Source organism: Engraulis encrasicolus, chromosome 19 (genome assembly GCF_034702125.1).
Source record: "Engraulis encrasicolus isolate BLACKSEA-1 chromosome 19, IST_EnEncr_1.0, whole genome shotgun sequence".
Lineage (NCBI taxonomy): Eukaryota > Metazoa > Chordata > Actinopteri > Clupeiformes > Engraulidae > Engraulis > Engraulis encrasicolus.
This window is the reverse complement of record NC_085875.1, coordinates 38,869,656-38,897,301: the sequence shown is the minus strand read 5'-3', so window position 1 is coordinate 38,897,301 and position 27,646 is coordinate 38,869,656. Positions and strand designations below refer to the sequence as shown.

The 27,646-nt window shown below is 45.6% G+C and overlaps 1 protein-coding gene across 1 annotated transcript; it reads right to left on the bottom strand.

Annotated features, from left to right (window-relative positions):
* Positions 1-1,232: 1,232 nt before the first annotated feature.
* On the bottom strand, positions 1,233-27,566 carry dcaf5 (ddb1 and cul4 associated factor 5). Its single transcript, XM_063184352.1, has 9 exons — positions 27,115-27,566; positions 23,257-23,400; positions 19,969-20,005; positions 19,450-19,589; positions 18,404-18,533; positions 15,009-15,222; positions 8,092-8,158; positions 7,484-7,611; positions 1,233-4,244 (listed from the first exon to the last, which is right to left on the bottom strand). The coding sequence occupies exons 1-9, from the start codon at positions 27,320-27,322 to the stop codon at positions 2,340-2,342; spliced, it is 2,973 nt and encodes a 990-aa protein (XP_063040422.1). The 5' UTR covers positions 27,323-27,566; the 3' UTR covers positions 1,233-2,339.
* Between the last annotated feature and the right edge of the window lie 80 nt (positions 27,567-27,646).

Sequence of the window (27,646 nt, the reverse complement as noted above, 5' to 3'; positions counted from 1 at the left end):
CATTTGCTTTGAATGACTGCAGCTCCCTCAAAGCAAGAGCTAGAAACTCCATTCAAAGACTGGATGATAGTCTGGAGACCAGGTTTTCAAATGAGTCATATGGCTCTTCTGTGTTACACCCAGGGACAGAGGAATCTCAAATCTGCTCAAGAATGCCCCTTTCTTCCCATGTTTTTACTGTACATAGTGTACAGTACCGTACAGTGCTGTACAGTAACAACTCTGTAATACTACCCAAAAGGCATATCCAACTAAGTCAGATGACTGTAGAACACCTCAAGGGGTAAGCTTTCATTTGAGACCATCATGAGGCTTCTAGCTCAAACTGTTCTTGAACAGTGAGACCTTATTTGTGGGGTGCATTTTGACTAATCAAAAGGTCTACAATAAAACACATGGCAAACGCATGTGCATATCCACACATAATTGTCTTGGGAAAGGTCATATATAGCTGTAAAAATATCCCCTTTGACAAACAGCTTCTGTAGACCTGTGAGTAAGTATCAAATTTGTTTCCAAGGCAAAATGTATCAGCTAAACTGCTGAAATGTAGTAATTTCCAAGGCTTTCTAAAACCGCCCGTCAGAAACCCCTGTCAGTCCTTGGCAGTACATCACAACATCTTCCTGTCACTTCCTGTGGATTCTACAGAGTCTCTACTTTCAAATGGTACCAGCCACTTCATGATAGGTCAAAGTATGAAGGTTTTTAAGGTATTAAAGGTAAAGCAAGAAAATGTTAAAGGGCTTAAATTAAGTTTAGGGCTTTACTGGTATATAACCATTACTTGTACTACCCATTTCCCTTGAGCTCAAATTATATCTTTTTTACAACCTTTCAGTAGTTATATAAAATATTGCTCTATGTCAAGAGAAGGGAGAGTACAACAAAGGCCTATAGGTGCAAAGAACAGATTGGACGAGCAGCTTAAAGCTCCTATATAAATGGTTCAGGAGGATATGAAATTTTGGCAATGAATCAGGACTAAGAACAAAACAGCAGATTTCAGCATTGCGCAAAGCTTCAGAAAACACAGCATTACCATGGAAACCAAGGCTAGTGTCTCCACTAGGGAAAGGATAAGAGCACAGAATATACAAGTACTTCACCAGAGCCAGGTGACTTCTTTCTGGGTTCACCTAAACTTTAAATTGGTAACAGAAATACATTTCAACAGGCAAACAATGCAACATGATCAGTATTAAATAAAGCAAAACACTGACATCACAACATGACAGAATAAGAATTTAATTCCGAAATTCAAACAGATGGTGTTAAATAAGATTGCTATGGAAACACAAAATTCCAACCAATCTCAAAATCAGTTGCAATGGGCCATGTTGTTTGCATTTTCTTTGAATGTACACACGCGCGCACGCGCGCACGCGCACACACACACACACACACAAACACACACACACACACACACACACACACACACACACAGTACAAATAGGCTACACATACACTCTCTACCCATGGAAACTCACACCCATAACTTAAACCCCATGCACACAATATTCTCCTTTTGATAACAGAGAATTCAACATTTGTTTGGTTCAGAGAATTCAAAAGTCTATTAAACTTAAAAGGTTGACGAGGCAAATTCAAAATTGTTTTTTTTAACACTTTCCTCTGTCATGAGCTGATAGCCATCTTCTTTTCATAAAAAAACAAAACAAAAATAAAAGCTTAATAATAATAATAATAGCAACAACAATATGTACCTCACACAGATTTTGCATAAAACTAAAATATTCGCAGAATGCACCAAATAATAAGTGCTGTTCCTTTTACTTATGAACCTTTCAGTTGTGCAGAAGTCTTCAGTGTGGTTTTACCACATATCCGAGGACTGTCAATGTACACTGCCTAGAAGGTGACCTCTTGAGCGAGCGAGCGAGCGAGAGAGAGAGCGAGAGAGCGAGAGAGAGAGAGAGAGAGAGAGAGAGAGAGAGAGAGAGAGGGAGAGAGAAGCAGGAGGTAAACAAGAGAGGGAAAACAAACAAAAAGCATTGGCAAGCGCTAAGCTTGACGGTTGGCAGCTCTGGTTAATTGCTCTCAGGTTAATGTCTGCTTTTTAGTGTCCAAAAACCAACACACACACAAAAAAGGGTCAGTCAACGGATATCCTCCCTCCCATGGAGAAATGAATGAATAAAAACCAGACATATAATTGTATTTTTCTTCCCCTCTCTTATGTGAACACACAAAACACACACACATTTTTTTATAAACCTTGCCTGCCTCTCTTTACTCCCCCTCATCAACAAAAAAAATCCATTGAGAATTAAAAAAAGAAACACCCCAGTCTGAAAAGACGCGATGCTAGCAGCTCTTTAAGTCTTCTTCTGCCTCTTCCCTGATGGAGCACCATCGTGGCCTGACCCCTCCTCGGCAGAGTCTGATGACGACCCCTCGGAGTCACACTCCACGCCCCCATGAGTCCGTTTGCTCGCCACCACCCTTGACTTTCCGGTTCTGGTTCCGGTTCCTTCCCGGTTCCGTAAGTCCGTCGTGAGGTACCTCACACGAGGCTCCTCCAATGAATTTCTACTATTACTAGGCTCTTCTACAGTGTCCAAAAAGTTCACACGTCGTCGTGATGGCGGTGCAGATGTGGAGGTTCTTAGCCCATCACGATAGTCGTCATCATCATCCTCCTCTCCACCACCAAAACCCTCTCTTCTCCTGACACGTTCCTCCTCCTCCACCTCCTCCTCTCGATTCCACTCCTCCTCTATTTCTCTCCCCCTCCTGCTCCTGTCCCCCGCTCGCGACACGCACCGCAGCTCCGTAACCGTGGGCGGCGACGGGCTCCTGGATAAGACCCCCGGGTCCGGCCCGTGTCCCAGCCGCGTCTGGGGCCGCTCGGATGGTGGTGGGGAGCCGTCTTCGTCGCGACTGCGACGGTGGCGCCGCTGCCTCTTGCCGCTCCCCGACCTCTGCCCTCTCATCCCGCCATCCTCACCTCCACCACCTCCCCCACCACCTCCACCAGTCTCCCCAAAGGAGGACGAGGAGGAGCTGGGTTCGTCTATGGTGATCTTGGGGTAGCTGCAGGGATCCAGCATGGAGGAGGAGCAGACATGGAGGCCCTCCTTCTGCTGCTGCGTGGTAGTGGAGGTGCTGCCTGGTTCCTCCTCCTCCTCATCGTCCTGGTTGCTCCCGGTAAAGCGGCTACTGTGGCCGTGCCGTCTCCTGCGCGCTGCGTTGCGCTGCCGGGTGGCCGCCCGCCTCCTCTGCTGCCTCTCCTCTTCCTCCTCCTCCGCTTCACTGGAGGAGGACGAGGAGGAGGGGCTGGAGGAGGTGGAGGAGATGATGGACTCCTCCTCCGCCTCGGAGGCCGAGTGCGAGAGGCTGGAGAGGCTGGACAGGTCCAGGGGCGGGGGGCTGGGCGAACGCGGGCGCGGCACCGGGTTGAACCAGAAGCCGCTGGAGTCCGAGTCCCCCTCCACGTCCTCGTCGTCATGGTTGTTGTTGTTGTTGGCAAGGTCCAGGAAAATGGCCGACTGCTGGCGGCGCCGCCTCCCGCCGCCCACCCCTCCGCGCCAACGGCGGTGGTGCCCGCGCGAGAGCCTCTCCACCAATACGTCCTCGTCCTCCTCCTCCACCACCAAGCCTTGGTCTTCACCTCCTCCTCCTCCCACCACCACGTCGTCCTCCGACAGCTCGGGGCCCGCCAGAGACGAGGAGGAGGATGAGTTGTCATCGTCAGAGTGGCTGTTGCGGTGACTGCGACCGCGACGGCTATTGTCATCGTCCTGATTGGCGATGACCCTGACTATGCCCGACATGGTTTCAGAGGACCGCAGCACCCCCATGCCACCACCACCACCACCACCACCCACGATGGAACTGGTTGACGATGCCACGTTCGCGGCGTCCGATAGCGGTCCTAACACGACGGCGGCGGCCGCGGTGGCAGCGGCGGCGGCCGACGATGACGAGGACCTGGTGATGCGGTGGCCGCGCGCGTGCAGCTGCAGGATGGCGCCCTCGCTCAGGTCCGAGTCCGAGTCGGAGCTCCAGCCCTCGATCTCGCGGCGCACCAGCGAGTCGAAGAAGGCCATCATGCGCGGGTCCTCCTGCACCGACTGGCTAACGTAGTCGTGCGACAGGCCGCTGCCGCTGTTGAGCACCAGGCTGATGTACTCCTCGTGCGTGTACAGGCTGCGAGACTTGTCCTCCGCACGGCCGTCAAGGTCACCGCTGCTGTCCGGCTGCTGGTACGGGCTCCAGGCCTGGCCGGAGAGAGAGTGGGAGAGGCAGACACACACACGCGGAGAGAAAGAAAAAGGTGAATGGAAGACTTTGAAAGAAGACATGAAGACATGAAAACTGTAAAGAGACAAATAGATAAATATGGGCTCCACACCTGACAGACTGACTGACTGACAGAGACAGACAGACAGACAGACAGACAAGAAGAAAAAGATGAATTAAAGGGTTTCTTCATGAAACCAGAAAAAAAGATAAAAAGATAGATAGATACTAGCTCCACAGCTGGGAGGAATAGGGAGAGAGACAGACAGACAAAAAAAGATTAAATTCAAGACTCTAGACTGTTTGACACAGAAAGCAAGACAAAATAATAAAGATGCATTCCTCCTCCATCAACTCTTAAGGCTGATGACATCCACCCATTGTTTACTCCTTATTTGTTTGATCTTTTTTTATGTTTGAAAAGAAATCCTTTATTGACCAACTTCCGATGACAACACTGTAACTTTTTGACAGGCTTAATTGAGATGGTATAAATTCAGAAGTTAATACCTTAATAGCAATAAAACTAACAAGCAAACAAGAGGGTAGAATAATGAGGGAGAGTAAGAAATTAAAAGAGAAGGAAAGTAATGGGCAAGAAGAAAAAATAGGGAAAAGGTGAGAGAGAAGGCAAAAGGAGGACTGATGAGAAGAAGGGTGGAGACTGAAGAGGTGGAGGTATTTACGGCAGACAGTTAAAATGTTAAATACAAACACACCCTAAAAGGGTCAGGAGGAAAGAAAAAAAAATGGAGCAAGCCCTTTTCCAGAAAGTCCCCTTAGAACATTTATGATTAATTTTATACTATATAATTTCACGAGGGACTAACAATTTTTCACAGGAACTAGTAGGTACTAAACACAAGCCTGTGACGGTCATGATTGCGTAAAAAGTTATCCGCTCCAGTGATGAGGGACACGATGGCATATGGGGCTTACAAGTAATGACCGATATAAAGTACTATAGAGAGCATACAGGTTACAGACCCCATTAGGTGCCTTGCTCAAGGCTACTTCAGCCATAGATAAGTGTGCAGGAAACCACCCATGTTATTTCTATGGATATGGGCTTTGAATCTAGAACCTTCCTCTCCAATGAAGAAATTCCACTACCCTAGCGGCAACAGCCATGCCCTAATGGTTAGGAGCAGATTAGCAAAGAACGTCCAAAGCAATAGTGCTTTTTTACAGTACCAAGTGGATCTTGGTACACTTAAAGGGCCACTGTGTGAGATTTTTAGTTGTTTATTTCCAGAATGCATGCTGCCCATTCACTAATGTTACCTTTTTCATGAATACTTACCACCAGCATCAAATTCTAAGTATTCATTATGACTGGAAAAATTGCACTTTTCATGCATGAAAAGAGGGATCTTCTCCATGGTCCGCCATTTTGAATTTCCAAAAATAGAATTTTTTAGCTGCAAAAATTACTGTACTTGGACCATACTAGAAAATATTTGTTTATTACTCACTAAACTTTCATGTAAAGATCAAATTTGGCAATAGGCAGCACAGTTTCAATGAGCAGCATAGTTGCAGTACCTTTTTTGACCATTTCCTGCACAGTGTCCCTTAAAAGCCAATAGCAAAAAGAAAAAAAAACAACTCCTATACTTGTAGAACTTGCAATTTTTTCCTGTAAAGGAACCTGATAGAGAGCCTGTCTGTAACAAGAAGGACAGAGAACCAGGCAGTCTCTGAAAGATAACTTATAAATATAACTTCTATATAGTTATAACTTTTTCTGGTGCAGAGTCTTGTCTGTAAGTCAACCAGACAGCCTCATGAGGACTTCTGAAGCAGTCAAGTATTTTCTAGTCACAGACATCAGACAGAGATGAGAAGGGGGGGGTGGGGGGGGAGATGGGTGCTAGAATGACTTCAGCCTTCTGCATTGCATTCCACACGGCATCTGGCTAAGCAGAGAAGAGAAATCATTAACGCACGACATCTCGCTCTCAGCATGCAGAGACATGTTCGCTGATGATGACTCTCTCTGATGAAGGCAGACGTGCCAGAGGTGTGCGTGTGTGTGTGTGTGTGTGTGTGTGTGTGTGTGTGTGTGTGTGTGTGTGTGTGTGTGTGTGTGTGTGTGTGTGTGTGTCTGTTGGATATGCATGTGTCTGAGTGTGTGTTTGTGCGATTGAAAGTTTGTGGGCATGTGCGATTGTGTGAGCATGTCTCCATTTGTGTGTGTATGTATGCATGTCTCTTACCGGTATATTTATAATTTAAAAGAGTGCGCAAGATGGAGAGAGAGAGAGATCGCTCACTTGTGGGTATGTGTGTGAGCATGTCTGCATTTGTGTGTAAGTGTGAAGATAACCTAGAGCTGTCTAACTGAATGCTGACATCACTCACACCCATAACTGATGTGTAAATGGGTTTGTCTTGCTTGCACACGCACGCATGCACAAGCACACGCACAAGCACACGCACACACTTCTCAGACAGGAATGTCTGACCTGGAGTCATCATTACTGGAACTGTGTCGGCCATATCACTGAGACAAAACACGCATGCACACACACACGCACACGCGCACACACACACGCGCGCACACACACACAGGGCTAACATCATGACAACATGTGAACTCACCCTACGGTGTTAACAAAACTCAAAAAAATCACCTCGTCTGCAAACTGTGCACAACAAAACTTGTGTTTGCCTCTGTGAAATGTCTGGAATGTGTGGCGTTTTGGAAAAAAAAAAAGACTGTCTAAACAATAAGCTTCAGTTTCCTGCGGGGATGGTTATGCAAGCATTCCCCCCTCTTGGTTTGACACCGGGGTCAGCCGCTGCAACCAAGCCACTTGAGGAAGCTGCTACACAGCACAATGCAAGAGTTCTGCTGTGTCACAACTTCCCTATGCACACAAAACACTAGTATGTGCATGAAAGCACGCTCACACATATGCACATAGGCATGCACGCACACACGCAAGCACACACACAGTAACCAACGACAACAACAAAAAACAAGTTCTGTCCTAGGTCCTTTTTTACATACAGTTGTCCTACTGTATAGAATGCATTTCCCAATAAGCCTTGAGGTTCATACATTCATATCAATACAGATAAATTCACTGTTCAGTTGGAAGAGATGTGTTTTAAGACTGAGAGAGAGAGAGAGAGAGAGAGAGAGAGAGAGAGAGAGAGAGAGAGAGAGAGAGAGAGAGAGAGAGAGAGAGAGAGAGAGAGAGATACTGACCTTGATGACCTTCTCGACCCCTGAGGAGCAGATCATGTAGGTGTGGGGGTTGAAGCGCACCTGGTTGACGATGGAGCGGTGGCCCTTCAGCACCATGAAGGCCCCGTTCACCACACGCCCCGCACCTCCTGAAAACACACACACACACACACACACACACACACACACACACACACACACACACACACACACACACACACACACACACACACACACACACACACACACACACACACACACACACACACACACACACACACACACACACACACCACAGGGGTTACATACACACACACACACACACTACAGGGGTTACAAGGCACAACACATACATTCACACACAGCCCCGTTCACCACGCGGCCCGCCATTCCTGAACACACAAGCACACACACCACAGGGCGGTTACACCCACACACAGCCCCGTTCACCACACGCCACGCACCGCACAGCACCTCCTGAACACATACGCACACACACCCTGAACACAACCAGACAACAGGATTTACATGGTTCCCACACACACACGCACGCGCACGCACACGCACACGCACACGCACACGCACACGCGCACGCACACGCACACACACACACACACACACACTCTGACCTGCTTCAGGGTCTTTGGGGATTCTCCACATGTAGAGGTTGAAGTCATCAGACCCAGACAAGATGTACTGTGGAACACAGTCACACGATCAAACGGTTATATGGTGGCAGACCTTCAGAGACACAGAGCAACCCACAGCAACCCATCATCTTGCATACAGTACATCACTCCTAATGAACACCAGTAAACACACACAGACACTGACAGTTGTGGAAATAGTTGCTTGAAAAGAGAAAAAATGCCCTGAAGAAGGCTCAACTGCAGCTACGCCTGGGCAATTTTAACTATACTTTTTGGAGTGCCTTGGTGAAGAAATTTTTTTTGACATTGAACCTTGAACCAAAGAGCACCCACAAGAATACTTTTTTCATCTTTCTAAAGGGACTGAGCACGCCTCTGACTTCCAAACACTGACAGTTGTGGCTTGGTGCAGTGAATATAGCATGTACTGACTGCAATACGGAGATACAATAGCGACAGAAGGAACACAATAGTTTAAGGAGAGATGCTCCTTCACCTTTACCATTCTCGCGCTCAAGATTTCTCTTCTTCGCGCACAAGTGCACGCACACACTCAAACGCGCACACACACACACTCACACTTTCCTTCCTCATAGCAAGGCGCTGTTCTGTTGAAACTTGCATCCTTGAGCCACTGGAGTTGTTGGCGAGAGCTGACTCAGCAGTGGTGTGTGTGTGTGTGTGTGTGTGTGTGTGTGTGTGTGTGTGTGTGTGTGTGTGTGTGTGTGTGTGTGTGTGTGTGTAAACGCATGCATGTGTGTTTCTGAGTGTGTGTCTTGTCTTTCTGATTTGGCCGTGTACGTGTACGTGTGCATGTGTGTGTGTGTGTGTGTGTGTGTGTGTGTGTGTGTGTGTGTGCACGCTTCTGTGGGTCTGATGCACTCCCTGATTGGACATGTCTGCACTGGCCATCCTCTGCCTGCCTGAGCGCACTGCAGTGCTAATTTGCCTCTACAGCAGAAGCTACTACCCTATAGTCTGAAAAACACACAGCATGTAGGCACCTAGTAGGGCTGCACGATTATGGAAAAAATCATAATCACGATTATTTTGGTCAAAATCATAATCACGATTATTAATCACGATTATTGATTTTTGCAGATTTTTTTGAAAATTATAACAAGACGAAATATAACCAAGAATGAATTACATACGGGATGACCAAATTAAATGAATCGTAATAATTATGTAAAGGCAATAGCATAAAACTTAAGTGGACAGATTTCTGGCCAGAAACACCAGCCTGTCAGTATGTTCTGGCTTCAAGGACGCTCTCAAAAGTAGGTCACTATTGCCACGATTAAATCACGATTAAAATCATGAGTTCGATTTCACTATTTTATCACGATTTTGATTATTTCTCGATTAATTGTGCAGCCCTAGCACCTAGTACACTAGACTAGACAAACCCTCGGTGTAACTACTGCACTGCTGCAGGTCATACACGAAAGAATGACTATCCCGTCCTCCAATCAAAATGCAAGGTTCCGTCTGTGTCACAACAACTTTACTTATAGCGACTGACTGAGGTGTTAACCATGGAGAGTTTAATCAACACAAAGTTACAAAATAACGGTGTCCAAATTGTTTCAACGAGCAAACAAGGTGAAAAGCATCCGAATTCACTCTGCTGCCCTCCATTACATTGTCACTACAGTACGTTTGGAAGAGCAGGCCATCTTTCTGTAGTATGAATGAGCAACAATTTCACTTTCAAACTGCATAGCAACTTAACAGACATACTACTTGTATGAATAATGTTGCTCTAAGTCTTGCACAGGGTCAGACTAGTGCCATATCTTTGGTAAGTAGAGCAGTGGAATTAGCATGCATACAGAACAAGTCTCTCATATGTTGAAATTCGATATAATGTCATTTATAAACCCCTTGTCCACCAACCCCTAATGCTAATGCTACCACTCACCTAGCAGCTAAATAAATGTTTACCAGCAGGCTTGACCTACTAGCTAACTCGTGCTGTTTATTAGCAGAGCTATCTAGCGTGTGTGACTTCCCGGTGGTGATTGACCATAGACTATCGATAAGGAGGAGACGGTTCATCAGGACTTTCTTCTGAAATTAATTGACGCTAGGCTCCGAGATGCTATCCTATGGCAGCCATTCCTCTTTAGGACACTAGGAGACGACGAGAATGAATAGAGTTCAATGGGAAAGTCATGCCCATTGAGGAGACCGAAGATGATATTGGTTCACCATATTGAAAATCTTTGGTTTAAATGGCCCATGGCTCAACCCACTCCCCTGCAGACTATGTATCACAGGGGTGGTATACAGTATACTGGATATAGACCTGCAGCAATTGCAGCTCCTGCTGCTAGCTGGAACATGCTAATGGCCAGTCTGAGTACTAATCTGTGAAGGTTGTAAACACCTCAGTAATTGCAGAGGAAGCAAGAGGGTCTCCTGCCTGCACTGCCTAAAGAGATGACTCACAGGACACACACAATGAGAGGAGAGGAGGAGGAGAGGAGGAGGAGAGGAGAGAAGGAGGAGAGGAGGGGAGGAGGAGAGAGAAAGCAAGAAGGAAGACCAAAGGAGGGATGAAGAAATAAGAAGAGAGGACAAAGAAGAGAAGCAGAGAGGAGAGGAGATGGGAAGGGAAGGAAAGGAGAGGAGAGAAGAGAGTGAAACAGAAGACAGTGAATGAGGAGGAGAAGAGAAGAGAAGCGAAGAGGAGAGGAGAGAAGAGAAGAAGAGAAGCGAGAGGGAGGGCTGCATGTTAAGGGCGTACGCTAGGCTCTTAATCAGCTAAATGTGGAGCGCCGGGTAAGCACTGCAGACAGTCAACAGAGGAGAGGGGAGGAGAGGCGAGGAGAGGCGAGGCGAGGCGAGGCGAGGCGAGGCGAGGGGAGGAGAGGAGAGGAGAGGAGAGGAGAGGAGAGGAGAGGAGAGGAGAGGAGAGGAGAGGGGCCACTGGTTCAGCTGGGTCACATGAGACACTTTATGAGCCCACACACATGCATGCATGTGCATGTCACACATGCACCACACACACAAAACACATGACAGAGGGAGTTCTGTATTTTGTGTGTGCATGTGTGCACAGACACAAACACACAGGCTCACTCTCTTGCACGCACGTGTACGCGCGCACACACCACGCTGTCCTTCTATTTAATGCCCATATTTATCCCCCGCTGTTCTCTTTTCAACAGGCACAGACAAAACACACACACACACACAAGCTATCTGCCTGCTCTCGCCAGCTGTCCGGTAAAGGAAGACACCGCGACAGACACCAACGTACGTATTCATTAAGTGCCGCCGCCAATGTGACCCCAGCCAGCCTTTTAAGATGTTTACCTCACGTTACCTAGCAACCACTAACAAGTCTGGGGGATTGATACGTCGCAACGTGCCACTCGGCTACACCTGGATACTCTCACTACTAGCCCCTTCACCCCCTCCTTAACCAGTCTCTCTCTCTCTCTCTCTCTCTCTCTCTCTCGCTCACTCTCTCTCTCTCTCACACACACACACACACACACCAGGCTTTTCCAAATAATGAGGCCACACACACACACACACACACACACACACACACACACACACACACACACACACACACACACACACACACACAGTAAAACACCTCTTGTGCATACCAGCAATTCAGCAGGGGGTTTTAGGCACTCACAGACTAACGCCTTCCTCACTCAGTTTTATGGTGTAAACTGTGACGAGGTGAACACACACACACACACACACACACACACACACACACACACACACACACACACACACACACACACACACACACACACACACACACACACACACACACACACACACAGAGAGAAAAATGACTCACAAACATGTACTTTCACATACACTAATGCAGATGGATGGAAACAGACAGACTACCGAAATAATTGCAAACCTCATTCACACACACTCATCTAAATGTCTGGGCACCTCTGACCTCTCCTAGTCTGTCACTCTCACTAGCTCTCCTTCCTAGCCTCCCTGTGTGCCATCTGACACTGACCCACTCACTCACACTCTTGCTCTCGCTCTCACACACATGCAAAAACACACGCACACGCACACTTTCTCTCTTCCTCACACACACATATACACTTTGTCAATTTATACTTAAATTCTGAATAAAGCTTAATTCCGCTTTGAAAACATCATGTTAACACCTCACAATTCGGAATTAAATGAAAGATCAAAGTTAACTCGACGGAATTCTGAATTAATTCTGAATTATTAATCCGCAATTAAAAACGTCATGTAAACGTAGCCACTCTCCGTCACATATTCTCTCCCACATGCACACATGCACGCACTCTCGCTTCCTCCCTCCCCTAACTGTTTATGTCTACTCCCACTCCCACTCCCACCCCCACCCCCTCTTGCTTGTCATCCTTGGGGAGCTGTTTAAATGCGTTCAGCATAGTGGAGGCCACAGGAAGCAGAATATTACCCAGAATTCATCTGGACAAGCAACAAGCATGTCTCCAGGATGAGCTCATGTCTGTTGAAGAGCTTTTCTGAGCGTTTCTCAATGCGAGACAAGAGGTCAAGTGTGTGTCTGTCTTAACGCGCGTGTGTGTGCCTGTGCCAGTAACAGAGACCATATGGAAGTTTATGTTTGTGCGAGCTTGTGTGTGTGTGTGTGTGTGTGTGTGTGTGTGTGTGTGTGTGTGTGTGTGTGTGTGTGTGTGTGTGTGTGTGTGTGTGTGTGTGTGTGACCAGATGAAGTTTTATTTGTGTTGGTTGTTGGTGTGTATGTGAGAGACAAAGATACAGAGATAGAGGGCCTGAATGATGAAAGTAGTGTGTGTGTGTGTGTGTGTGTGTGCGTGCGTGCGTGCGTGCGTGCGTGCGTCCGTCCGTGTGTAACTGAGTAAGTGAGAGCGCGAGTCTGAGTTTATGTATAAAATAAAAGAATGAGGGGATAGACTGAGTAGCAGGAAGACTAGAGCCCTGTAGAATGAATGGATGAATGGAGCCTCACTGGAGGAGGAGTGTATGGCATGGTGTGTGTGTATACATTTAGGGGAGGAATGGGAAGTGGAGGAGTGGAAAAGGGAAGGGAGGAGGAAGGAGGGGGCGGGTGAGGGGCTGCAACTGGGAGCGTTTAATTTCAAACTGGTGTCTGCGGCAGCCAACAATGACATGACTTTTCTCGGTCAGAAACATCTGGATGGCAACAGGAAAAAAAAAAAAAAACGCCTACCGAATGAGGGCCTGTGGCTGCTGTGCATATCTCACAGCATATGTGTCACACAAAGAAAGAAAGAAAGAAAGAAAGAAAGAAAGAAAGAAAGAAAGAAAGAAAGAAAGACTGGAGAGAGGCAAAGAGAACAGGACAGAGAGCAAGAGACACAAAGACGCAAAGACAGAGAGAGAGAGAGAGAGAGAGAGAGAGAGACAGAGAGAGAGAGAGAGAGAGGGAGAGAGAGAGAGAGATAGAGACAGACAGAGACACAGAGGAGTGTTCAACAAAGAATAAGAGAGAAACAGAGAGACATGGACAGAGAGAAAGATCCAGAAAAAGAGCGAGAGAGGGGAAAGGAGAGAGAGAGAGAGAGAGAGAGAGAGAGAGAGACAGAGAGACAGAGAGAGAGAGAGAGAGAGAGAGAGAAGGAGGGAGGGAGGAAGAGAGACAGAGAAGGAGTAAGAGAGCGTGAGAGGGAGAGTCTGTCTGTAGTGCGGTCCAAGAATGAGCACATTTTTTTGTCTAAGAGTTTAAAAATATCCAGCTGCTGAAATGCCCCCGCTTGTTTTGGCCCTGGGCTCCGTCTGGCCGGGGGTGTACTGACATGACAGTAGCCATGACGCATGCATTCCTAATCCCTCACACCACCCCCACCTTCATGGAGGGAGACGTAAGGGGGCTTTTCACCTATATTACTACACTACAATACATTAATGACTTAGATATCTGGGGTGAGTTTCTCGAAAGAGAAGTTGTTAGCCTGTTAGCAACTTTGGTAGTTGCCAATGGGAAAATGCATTGAAAACAACAAAGTAGCTAATGTAGTAAGCAACTTTGGTTTTGAGAAATTCACCCCAGACCTACTGGATATTGCTCATAGCCTGCCTTGATGTAAGGGGAGGTTTTTCTTCACCTTCAGTATTTTTATACATGTATAGGATATGTGTGTGAAGGGGCTGATGGACTGTCTGGAACGCGTGTCTGCACGGGTGTATGTGTGAGAATCTGCATGTAAAATGGACAGTTTATGTCACAAGGCTATACATACAGTATGTTACACTGTTATATGCTCATTGGTTAGTTAGTCCCTCCTGCTTCCCCTTGCCCTCCCCTAGCCTCACCTGGCCGCAGTCCCCAAGGCTGTGTATGCATCTTCCACCACATATATATGCATTTTGTGTAACGGCTCTTTCCAACCTCACTTGAGAGTCTCTCTATGCAGATTGCATATATCAAGGCTAAGCATGCATATGTTCCGTCATATCCATGTAGTATGCACATTTGAGTCTCAAATCCCAAATCCCAAAAATGTAAACGAAAAAAAAAAAAAACCTCATTGCGTTGTGATTGGAGGGCAGGTTTGCTGTCCTTTCTCGTCTCACCTCCAACGGTGCAGAACCAGACCAACTCGCAAGGCTCACACCAGTTACGTTCAGCAATAAAGTGCCTACCTGCGAACCACCCGTGTTCATACCGGGCTCTGAGCTTTTTCCACACATGACAGTTACCCGAATGAACCTGATGAACCAAATATTTTCCAGTTCACATTGCGAACCAACTTTCCGGTTTGTGAACGCTAAGATCTGCAGTGTGAACACACCGGCCAGTTTGCGATTAGGTGCTGGAACGGGCACCAGCACGGTTCTCAGCCAGCCTGAATGCGGCATAAGTGGGTTCATCTAGTTTACCAGCCTATCCCATTATTCACCTGGTCGCGGTCGCCGGCAAAGCAGCAGCTCTTCATGGTGCAGGAGTTGAAGTAGCCCTGGTTGTCAAACTGGAAGCTGGGCAGGCGGGAGTGCAGCTCGTACAGCACGGGGGGCAGCCGGCGCCGCAGGGCCAGCAGCTGGGTACCTGTACTGTTGAAACGCACACTCATGGCACTCTGAAGAGACAGGCTACCGCCGTACCGCAACAGAGAACTATGGATGGAAAGGGAGAGAGAGAGGGGGGGGGGGATTGAACCGTTAATTAAAAGAGGCAGAAAAGTGTAAGAAACTTTTGATGTCAACAATATGTGATGTCAACAATAATCGATGTAGCAACGCATCACAATGTGGGGCAGGACAATTCAATGATCGATTCGGCCAATGCCATAATCGATGCAGCATGTTTTTTTAAGATTCAATTAGTTTTCTTGGGCATTTCCAGGGCAAATGAACGTTAAATGAAATTAAATCACTTCAAAGCAGTGAAAACTGCAGGACTGATACACACAACAGCCAGTAAAATGATGTTCAGTATCTGACTGCTTGTACTGCCTCCTGACTGATGAAAATGTTGCCTTGCTTTCAGTAGAAATGTATTGCATTGAATCGTAGAATCGTACTGAATCAATTCGTATCGAATCGTTACCTCCCGAATCGCAATCGAATGGAATCGTAAGGGCAGTGCCAATAAACACCCCTACTGGACACGTAGGTGTTCCCTGACTCTGCAAACAAGAGTAGCCAAGTAACTCTTTAAAAAGGAGAAGGAAGCTGGGAATCAATCCATAAGCTTGTTGTTCTAGTTCAGCCAAGGCCTTCTAATGGGGCAAAGAATAAGAAAATCACATGTAAAACAAACTGAATCATGAACTGCTGTGTCCATCATCACTTATTAAATGGGGCATAAGGAAATAAAAGCAAACTGCTGTGCCTCATTTGGTTAATATTAGCAGTAGATTTCCTGCTGGGCCTACATTAGAACTGCCATTATTTTCGGTACAGATAAACCTCAATGACTTAATTTCACTGAACACATACTCTCCCTTCAAACTAGGGGTCGACTGATACATGTTTTTTAATGGTCGATGCGATACCAATTTTTTCATCACCCTTGGCCGATACCCGATTTCCGATACCCGATATTTGAGGCCGATATGGGTAAAAAAAAGATTAAAAATGACAAATATTCCAGGTCTCAAGTTAAAAATAAACATTTATTTAACATTATCAAATTGAGGTAGAACGTGTGACATTTAAACACCCACTCTAACAATCAAGTAATGTCTAAAAATCACGTAATGCAAAAATAAAGTGCCTTGGTGATTTTTTAAAACCCTAATAACATAAAATAATAATGAATATTGTGTATCGTATTGTGCCAAAACCACACGTGTATCGGCCAATACAGATACACTTAAAAAACACAAATTTCGGCCGATATATCAGCTCGGCCGATGTATCGGTCTATCCTTACTTCAAACAAAACCCATGAAACTCCTGCATGACTCAAGGAACAGAAAATTACTGTAGTAATGGCAGCACACGTTAATAGTATCCATGTGAACCATGTCAAATGTCAAAAGCACAGTTTTCAAGCGAAACACAATTGCGAAATGTGGTGATACAGTAGGTGTGCTGATGTAATTCATTTCCTGTGCTTGGATAAGGGAAATGTTGCAATGTCTACATCCTGTGAAACATCTCAGTGAAATGTGAAACTGCATGAGGTTATGGATCTTTGAATAAACTTTGAATAAAACAGTCATTTGGAAATTCAGTAGTGACAGTAAGAAATCAAGATTGTGTATAGATTGTATTAGTCACACAAATAAGTGGTATTAAATTACAACAGATTATGATTCTCTGCTGTGCTGGATGACTCATTTTCACACCTTTATGCCAAGTGAACTCGCTAAGGTCAACAGCTCTGACTTTGACACTGGCACCACCTGGTGGCTACTGAGGAAATTACTACCCTCAATCCATTTGACTGACAATGTTGTAGTACATCATTTCATGATGAATGGGAGTGGATTCTAAAAAGTACAGATCTCAACATTTTTGTTATCCTCCACAAAGGAGTTTCATCGTTTCATACGTTTCATCCCTCGATTTGCTGGTTTGTTAGCAACCTTAATTCAAAAAGTTGTGTGTGGATTTTGATGATATTCTCCAGTTGAGTCAAAATCTGGTGAATTTAGAAATTATCCATTTTGTGAAATCTACATACATCATTTAAATGTGTTATAATAAGATAATGTTTCAAGTGTGTGCATTGCATCAGGGTTTCTGGTTATGAACTGAAGGTACACCATTTCAACCAAAAAGTTGGCACACCACCAGCAACAACAGAGGAGACTATTCGCAGAATTATGTCAGTTACACAAGGTTCCCTGTGAATGACTTATGCATTATATTTGAATAAATGCATGCAAAATAGTGTACCAACACATTTGGGAATTCAATTACGCTCCGCATATATTTGGAAGCAGGTCGTTTATTCATAAACCATTTGCTGTACAGCGATAGGGAATAATATCTATGGAAAATAACGGCCTTGTTAAAAGTCAATGTCATGAACTCAGAGGCAGCTACCGGTACTTGAATGTTTGAAATGGCAGCGAGAGATATTTAAAGTTTAAACTATGTACAATACATCAAGCATGACTACTCAGTTGGAACTTAAGACTATTATTTAACATTCACTTTCAATTATTTAATTCATTTTTTTTGGAATTTCACCTTTTGCACACTGCTTCTTTAGAAAAAATTATGTTATATTAAAATACTGAGTTGGTTTGAGGGGCTGAAAGGAAATGTGCAATGTTATTTGCATGGACCTCTTTGTGTATGCATGAGTGACCTGTTCTGAGAAAGTGTGATGGCATTGTTCTGCTCTGTTGAGTACAGTTTCAGGGTGTTAACAGAAGTGGGGACTGCAGATGTGTTAGTGATTAGTGTATTCTGTATGCCACCATTGCATTTTTACTCAAACCTTTTCATTCTTTACGTCTATATTACATAAGTTTCTATACTTTCAGATCTCTGTGTGTGTACATGAGACAAAGTATGCACACTCGAGTGAGAGTGGGCGAGCAAGCAAGAGCCAGAGAGAAATAGAGAAAGAGAGAGAAAGAAAAAAAAGAGAGAGAGAGGAGAGAGAGAGGGGGATAAGGAGAGAGAGAGAGAGAGAGAGAGAGAGAGAGAGAGAGAGAGAGAGAGAGAGAGAAAGAGAGCGAGAGCGAGAGAGAGAGAGAGAGAGAGAGAGAGAGAGGGAGAGAGAGAGACAGACAGACAGACAGACACAGACAGACAGAAAGAGACCACTCGCACAAGAGAGAGAGATCACGTGCGAGAGAGAGAGAGAAGAGAGCGAGCGAGAGTGTGTTCTCACCTGCGTGGCTTGCGGATGTCCCATAAGCCCACTCCCTCTTTGGAGTTGGCGGTGGCCAGCAGGCGAGGTTCTGCTGGGTTGAACATGACGCTGTGGAACGCTGAGGTGTAACTGGCCAAACAGAAGGGTTCTAGAACACACACAACAAAGGCCAGTGCTCAGCAAATACACACAGTGAGTGCGTTTACATGCAGTTCAGTATCCCGAATATGAGGCTTATCCCGGTTATGATCATATTCGGGATAAGGTGTTTATATGCGCACAGAACGTTATATCCCAGTCTACATTCTTGGCCGTTATAGAATTCTCTTCAAATGCGTGTAGCCTGGATACCAGCAACAGCGTTCCATAGGAAGCCCCTGTATTCGGGATAAGGTGTATACATGCGTCAGTATCCCGGCTTCTTTCGGAAAACTTCTTTCGGAAAACCTAGCATATCCCGATTTCTCAGTATCCCGAATAAGGGCTTATTCGGGATACTGAAGTGTTTATATGCGCAAACGCAAATTCGGGATACTTAATATCCCGATCATATTCGGGATACTGAACTGCATGTATACGCACTCACTGAGAGAACACAGAGACTCTGAAAGGGACAGGACAACACGGACAACAAAGACGAACATTATTTTACCCAGGTAACTGTCAAAACCCGCCAGCGGTTTTGAGATTCCATAGAATTCCTTTGTTGTAGAACTACTACTGAGCAGTAAGTGGTGGTTGAAAGACCTACTACCAGTACAGGCCACCAACAAAGACAAATTCTTCAACATCATGGAATATTTTAAATTCTGATAGTTTGTGAGTGCACTCCTTATGTGTCCAAAACATCACAACTTAAAAAAATAAGTTGGGAGCATACTGACATTGCAGACCTTGTCCATGTTGGTTGAACTTCCAGTTCATTTTCAAAAATTCCCATTGCGAGTTTTCAACAATCTGACAATGCCACAATTCCAACAATACCACAGTTTTTGCCATCACAGTTGTGCCACACTGCAAGATGTCATGTGAACCTCAGGACCGTAAACAATGTTTCGGGGTACCTCCGTGTGGTGGCTCCCGGGTGTCCCAGATGAGGACTCTGCCATCATCCGCCGAGCTGGCGAATACGTTGTCGTTCACCGGACTGACGGACAGCCCGTACACCGCATCATCGTGGAGGAACACGTTCAGGGTCTCGCCTCTGTACGCAACATGGGGGATAGCAGCAGAAAGGAAGGGGTTAAATTCACAGCTTGGAAGATGAATATTTTAAGAAATTTTAGACACTTATTATCTGATTAGGAGGGAATGTATAACCTAATCAAAAGGATCACATTCACATTCTTTGGAGTATCTAATTACTTTGTTTCATTAGGGATCAATTACAAACGTTGTCACTAATTAAATTCAAGCTTTTCAAGAGACAGTGGCGCCTCTCTTCACAGTACTTAAGATTGGGATGGTCATACCCAGAAACACATTTATTATTATTATTATTGTAAACCATCTTTCTTATTCAATACATCATCAACAACAATTTTATTCCAGATATGCTTTGTAAAGTGAGCTTCATGACTTACCTCTCCACATCATGGAGGATCACCTGTTCGTCATTCCCTAAAAAAGTAGAAAAGCACAACATTTACAGGTCATTCTCCACTCCAATCCACAAGTTGTATCTTTAGTGTTATAACACCCTTTTTAAAAAGTGTGTTTGAGGAACTGAAAATGAGTATCAATTCTGATAACAGAATAGCTCATGCACAAACAGTTGTTTTGTGAAGTGTTAGGTTAGGTAGGGAAACACTGTCAGAAATCAAGACTTCAGATCACATGTCTACTACATGGCCTCTTGCCACACAAAGGATGAAAGTCAATCTGTGTCCTCCCTTCCTTTCCTATGGACCATTGCCTCAGTGTCGCCCAACTCCAAAGACAAAACAATAATTTCCCCTCAGTCATCAATCACAGAGTGACTTTTCGAGGGCTTTCTTCCTTTCAACATCCCAACAGCACATAAAAGAATGAAATTTTTATACGGTTTTTGCAGGACTGTTGAATAAAAAAGACTGATACTCGATGACATCGAGCCTCACACCACAAGGCTGGAGGCCACTCTAAAGTATGGAAGGACAAAGACTGCCTTGCAGCCAAAGTAAAAGAGCCTGTTTCACCAAGCCACTGCAGAGGACAACCTACCCTTGACACCGGACTTGACACCATCGTCCAGACACCCGAGCTTGTCAGGAGAGAAATCTAGACAGAAGTCTTCTGTCGTCCCTCTCTCACTTTATTACCATTACTTTATCTCAACCCCTTTACTCTTCAATAGCTGCTTTTAAACTTGTTAAAATGGGTAACATTGACATGATAGGATCACACTCTTCCACATAAATCAGTGGTTGGTTTCACCTTGACTCTGATGTGTGTGATGTGTCATCACTGTGAAATTTATCACCCTCACATTTAGGGCTGGGTATTGCAGCCATGTTCCTGTATCGATTCGATTTTGATTCTTAGGGCTTTGAATCGATTAATCACGATTCAATTCGATTCGATTTATTCCGAATCGATTCAATCCGTTCCCTTCTTGGTGCCAGGATTTCCCCCAAAAGATGCTGTTGTCTATTTTTATATAAAAATGTCAAAGGGCTGTGGCTTGACAGTGTTAACAGATTGCTAATTTGTAATAAGTAGGCCTATGCCTAATTGACTAATACCTACTAGGTATTTTCCATAGACCTACATTAAACAAAAAGAACAAAAAGAAAAAGAACCAAAAAATCGATTTTGTGCCCTGTGAATCGATTATGTGAATTTTAAATGAAATCGATCGATTATCGATTAAATCGATTATTTTACCCAGCCCTACTCACATTTTCACTTTTATTCTGAGGTGCCAAGCTTGTCAGCCTTTTCATAGGAAACACGAGTCCTGTACAACTTTTCTCTGTTCATTTTTTTTATTTGAGGCATTTAACATGATTTAAGATATGATTAAAACTTTAAGCTGCAGTGCTCTCCAGCTTCACTCTTCGATTGATGTTTGCCTAGCTGACAGATTATGTGTATAGTCCCAATTTAAGTTTGACTCCTCAAGACTGACAATAAATGGTAAATGGACTGCATTTATATAGCACCTTTCCACTCCTTCGAGCACTCAAAGCGCTTTACAGTGTATGCATAACATTCACCCATTCACGCTCACATCTACACACGGATGGCAGTGGCTGCCGCGCAGGGTACCACCCTGCCACCAGGAGCAATTTGGGGTTAAATATCTTGCTCAAGGAGGACTCATCGATGGGGTCAAGCAGAGTGGGGCTTAAACCTGAAACCTTCTCGTTGCCCAACAGGCTCCTCTATCACCTGAACCACCACCACCCAGGGGATAGTAAAAGTAGACGTGCCCTGAAACTCCAACCGCAGTGGTCTATTAACCCATTTAAGCCTGATGCTGTGTATACGCGGCATTGACCTAGCCGCCTGGAGCTGCATGGACACTGCATTCAGGCTCTTAAGATTTGAGTTTGTTTTTTTTTAATCAAAGATGTGGGTATGTTAGAGCTGAATGAACACATTATAATGCAAGGTGAGGGTCCCAGCTTTTAAATGCAATGTATTTCATGTTTCATGTGCTTCAGAGGCTGAGATATTTAGGTTTTTATAGGCTGAGGGCACCTTTTCCCAAAAAGGGGTTTGGCATTCAGCAGGTGTTTTTGGCAGGTGCCTTGTGCTTAAATTGGTTAAAACAAGCACAGTGTTGACCCACCGCGGCAAGAATCCAGGAGGAGAGAGCACATCACTCCTGTCTTGGCAGACCTGCGCTGGTTGCCTGTCTCATACAGAATTGACTTAAAGATTCTGCTGACAGTATTTAAAGCATTAAATGGACTTGCCCCTAGTTACATCTCTGACATGCTCTCTTTTTATGCCCCTGCTCGAGCTCTCAGATCCACTGATGCCAAGGACTCCCACCCCCCCTCAAAAGAAGATTGGCGACGGGCGCTCGTTTGCTATGCGCCCAAGAGATGGAACGCCCACCCCATCAAGATCCGATCAGCCAGCTCCGTCGACTCCTTCAAGAAGCAGCTGAAGACCCACCTTTTTATCCTTGCCCACTCCTAGCTGCCAAGGCGTCACAGTGTCCCAGCTGCCGCAGCGCCCTTACTGTTCACAACCAGCCCTGACAGGGGGCTCCCCTAGGTGGCCGCTGGTCTCTGCCTGAGGTTTCTTCCTGGCTAACGGGTTTTTTTTCTCAGACCTCATTGAGCTTTTCCCCCCAACAAACTTTGACTCAAGCGAAAGGGAGTTTTTCCTCACTCCTGATGCCACCAGGGGCCGCATCTGAGCGTCCAATTCAGTGTGACTATCTATGACTTATGCTAGACCCAGCCACTATGGACCTCCGCCTCTAAGAATCCTGGTCCTAACCTACGTTGACCTTATGACTCTACAATCTATCTCTTCTTCTTCTGCCTTCCTGCTATTTCTGCCTCTCCTCTCTACCTCTCCTTTTAAATCCATCTCCAACAATGATGTTTTATTCCCATTTGTTAAGCACTTTGAGTTGCATGCCTTGTATGATACAGTGCTATACAAATACAATTATTATTATTATTATTACCAGGGACCCCTGCCGTTAAAGTTGTAGTGCGTGATGTCACTAGCCAGGCCAGGGGCCTATACCAATAAGCTGGTTCAGGAGTAAACCAGGTTAAGAGGTATATCATCTAATAGAAGAGCCAAGAGTCTTCATTTTCTTAAGGTTCCAGACTCTTCTATTAGATGATTTACCTCTCAACTTCACCTGGTATACTCCTGAACCAGATTTGTAGTATAAGCCCCAGTTCTCCAGCCTCTCTCACCTCCAGAGAAGACCTTCTTGTTGGTGCTGTCGAAGGCCAGGCAGAAGATGTTGGACAGGTGCTCCCCCTTCAGCTTGAGGGGCTTTGCCCGCGAGTGGATGGCCTTCTCCATATGCCACAGCAGCACCCGCCTGTCATCTCCACCTGAGGGAAGAGAGAGAGAGACAGAGAGAGCGAGAGCGAGAGCGAGAGAGAGAGAGAGAGACAGAGAGAGCGAGAGCGAGAGCGAGAGAGAGAGAGAGAGAGAGACAGACAGACAGACAGACAGACAGAAAGAAAGGTTTAGAAACATTTCTGTGTTGGTGTTGCATGTGCATTGCAAGGCTTACCGTGCAAACACACCCAACACAACATTCACTTTCAATAGACAACCTGGCGACAAAAGCAGGGAAAGTCAGTGTTTTGGGTGACGAGAGGCGACTGGGACGACACGAGGAAGAGGTTGTAGTTGAACTTCGGCAAATATTATGGGAATCAGCTATGACACAGTTCAGCAACAGCTGCAGCAGCCTATTGGACCCTCAGGATGAAGGCATTCTGCTCTTAACCGTACTACTTTGTTGCTTTGGCGCCCCTGTTGTTGCTTTTGGTGTGTGTTCAGTCACCCTTGCCTGGCTCTTGCCCGACCTGTAGTTCCGCGCAGCTTCATGAGCTCCACTACTAGGTCTGGGAGCATGTAGCAGGATTCCATTTCTCCAGTCAAAAAAATATCAGAGCATGTATTGCTTCAATATCAACAAATTCCTTCAAAACATTTTCTGTTGATCTCTAAAGCGACAATATAGTCTATAATATGTTCTGTGACTCTTCATCAATGTGAGCTGCCATTGATCTTGAAGCAATAAACGCTCTGATTATTTTATGACTGGAGAAATGTAATCCTGCTACATGCTCCCAGACCTCTGTGTGTGTTGAGCGCCACCAGGGGGCTCCACAGCTACACACACACACACACACACGCGCACGCGCACACGCACACGCACACACACACACACACACACACACGCACGCACGCACGCACGCACGCACGCACGCACGGACGCACACACACACACACACGCGCACACGCACACGCACACACACACACGTGTCTGGTAGGAACCAGGCTATGTTCACCCCACATTAGAACTTAAATGTTACAGCATCATTTTCAACCAACTGTCATAGTGGTGTATAGATTATGCATGTAGAGTTGATGAATGCTTATGCAACTGTGAGAGTCTGAGAGTGTGTTTATTGTTCTTACGGTAATAGTGCAGGTGTAAGCTACACTTACAGTGTTGTAACAGTTACACGCATCATAAACTGTGAAAGTTTGCGTCTCCCTATATGCACTGCCTAAATGGCTGGAACAGCCATGAAACAATCATTTGACTTGACCTGCTTAGTGGACCATGTAATGAATGAGCTATAGCAACACTCTAGCCTACATAGAGCACTCTTAGTCCATTATGCAATGTATATGGACAATGGAGATGGACAGTATACAGTACAAATGGATGTTTGCACAAAGAAAGAGAGAGAGAGAGAGAGAGAGAGAGAGAGAGAGAGAGAGAGAGAGAGAGAGAGAGAGAGAGAGAGAGAGAGAGAGAGAGAGAGAGAGAGAGAGAGAGAGAGAGAGAGCGATGAGGCTATGAATGACAGTGGCAGTCATATACAGCACCACAATGTCAACGCCATTTCCAACGAGAGGGATGATGGAGCGAGCGTTCCCATCACCCATCTCATTACACCATCCCTCCTCTACTACATCCCTGGCTCACACATTCTCATGTGCCTCAAGATCCAGCATCAGTACAGAAGTGTGTGTACTTGTGCTTAGAGACCTGTGCAGTAACTGTATGTGCGCGAGAGAGAGAGAGAGAGAGAGAGAGAGAGAGAGAGAGAGAGAGAGAGAGAGAGAGCGTGTGTGTGTGTGTGTACATTTGTTCTCAGACTTTCATGGTGTGTGTGTCTGGTGTACGTATTTGACAGACTGGTGTAGTGTGTGCGTGTGTGTGCGCACACTGCACTATTCTTCTAGCGTGGTGTGTGCATGTACATTTGCATGAGTGTGTGGGTGGTGAGGACACTTGATAGATACTTGTTGTGTGTGTGTGTGTGTGTGTGTGTGTGTGTGTGTGTGTGTGTGTGTGTGTGTGTGTGTGTGTGTGTGTGTGTGTTTCGAAACAGATACTTTTCTCTCTTCCCACACCATCTCTGAGCCCAAAGATCCTCCATCCAAGAACTGTGTAGCACTATCGAAGGATTCAAAAAAACATAGACGATAGCTACAACGCAGCCAACCAAAGCGAAGGGACCCCAGGAGGTGGTGAGATGAGGGGGTCTGGGCTGGGCTGGGCTGGCCTTGTTGGCCCCCATTAGGCCTACTAGTCAACAAGGCTGGGGGGAAGGCATGATTTAGCACTGGACTTAATCTCTCATCTGACTTTGTGCAACGAACGACCACTGACCGAGCTGAGTGATAATGTGGGTTTACACTCGACGTCATTTTCATACAGTGTTCAAAGACGCAATGCCATACAAGACTCAGCCGGCTTATTACGGGCTTTATGTGCTCTGATGGAAAAACCTCGGGATTATGTCCCATGTGATTACACACAGGTTAGTCAAACTCAGTCCAACCTAGAGTGTGATGGTATTCGCCTGTGTATTATAAATAATGTAGGCATACATCAACCACCTTTCTTCAGAACACACAGCTGTTCATATGGGCCTCCAGTGGTTCCCGCTGGTTTGAGCTGGTTCTGGTGAATGCACACACAGTATTTCTCTGTCCCTGAGGTACATGACCTAAATTTATTTTCTATCTAATTTCATTAATTATGAAGTCAGATTTCATTAGTTATACCTTGGGGCAACACGTGTCATCAAGTTTTGATGCAGGCCTAGTATTATTACTGAAACGGAGACTGCTCTGTGGCAATAGCTGTCATTTAAACACAATTCAACTATCAAGCCACCAGACCTAGTTCTGACACCATGTCCCAGGAGGCCTAAAGAAAGTGGTGTGTTAAAATTAGAGACTGACAGTTAGCCTACTGAAACATAAGCGTTGAATCACAGTGCTAAACTGAGTAGGCTACTCAGACATCAGTTAAGCACCCGACACCTGAATAAGCTTGCTGTGTATTTTTGGTTAACGGGCAAGCAGAGGTCCCAAAATTCAACAGGGGGATTGCTGTGTGGAGTGGACGTCTACCGAAGGCCATGGTGGCCATGGGCAATGTGCCCAACCTTGTTTTGACGGCTTGTCTTGATCTAAATAGGAAGTCTCTCCCCATGATGAAGTGTTGGGTAGTGGCTAATCAACTCTACAGTTCATGGTCCAATGGTCGTATCTCCTGAATTTGTTAAAATCCACCAGACTGCATTTGCACCGAACTATTACCTCTAGTCACTAGACTAGAGTCTAGTGCAAACAATGCATCGAGAACTGGATTAAGACGCAATGGCTCCTCTCACACTGTTTGACTTAGATCTCCTGAGATCCAATCAACTGCGTGATAGAGGCTAGTACTACACGTTAGCATGATATATCGGATTGTAAAAACAACAGTGTCATGGTTTCGTTTGGCAGTTCTATCAATTGTATTGTGCATCTGCTCCAAAATACCCCTGCAGCAACATAGGCGTGTGAGTAGGACGGCCTGCGCGTAGCTTCAACAACCAGTCATTTGTGCGACTGTCACAACAAACAAGTTGCAAATTGTTACCGTTAGCTAGTTGTTTGCGGGCAGAGGAAGCAAAGCCTGTGATTCGGACACTTTGTGGCTGCAAGTGTAGATAAGTAAATGTGGCTAAGTTCATCCACACAAATACATTGCGTTACAGAAACGGAAGACATGCCAAACGTACCGGACACAAGCCACTCTCCTCCATTGTTGGAGAACTCTATGGCGTTCACGCATCCGAAATGGCCCAGCAGATCTTTTTTGAACAGGCTGGTGCAACCGGCCAGCCTACGTCGTTGGAATTCCTCCTTCATTAGAGTATCCCCGGTTATTTTTCTCCGGGACAGGAACCCCACCGACGATCGCATGCCACATCCCATTATCTCCTTCATTTTGGCCCCTCGCCTCTGTTTGCCAACTACGGTGCGACTGCTGGCTACTCCACTTCTAAGTTACAGAAATCTGTGCGACAGCTGACATCCGACGCGTTTACACAAATGTAATATACATGCCTGCCTACTGACGTCTAGCCTCGGTGGCAACTTAACTACATGTTGGCTACACTAAAATAACGAAATGTGAAAAGCACTTGGTTGCGTTTCTCTGGAGTCGTGCAGCCAGCCATTCGCTTCCTGCTCCGATGAGATCCTCTTCCTCCGTTCGTGACATCATCAAGCCAGCTGACCCCTGTCCGATTACTTTTGACGTAACTACTA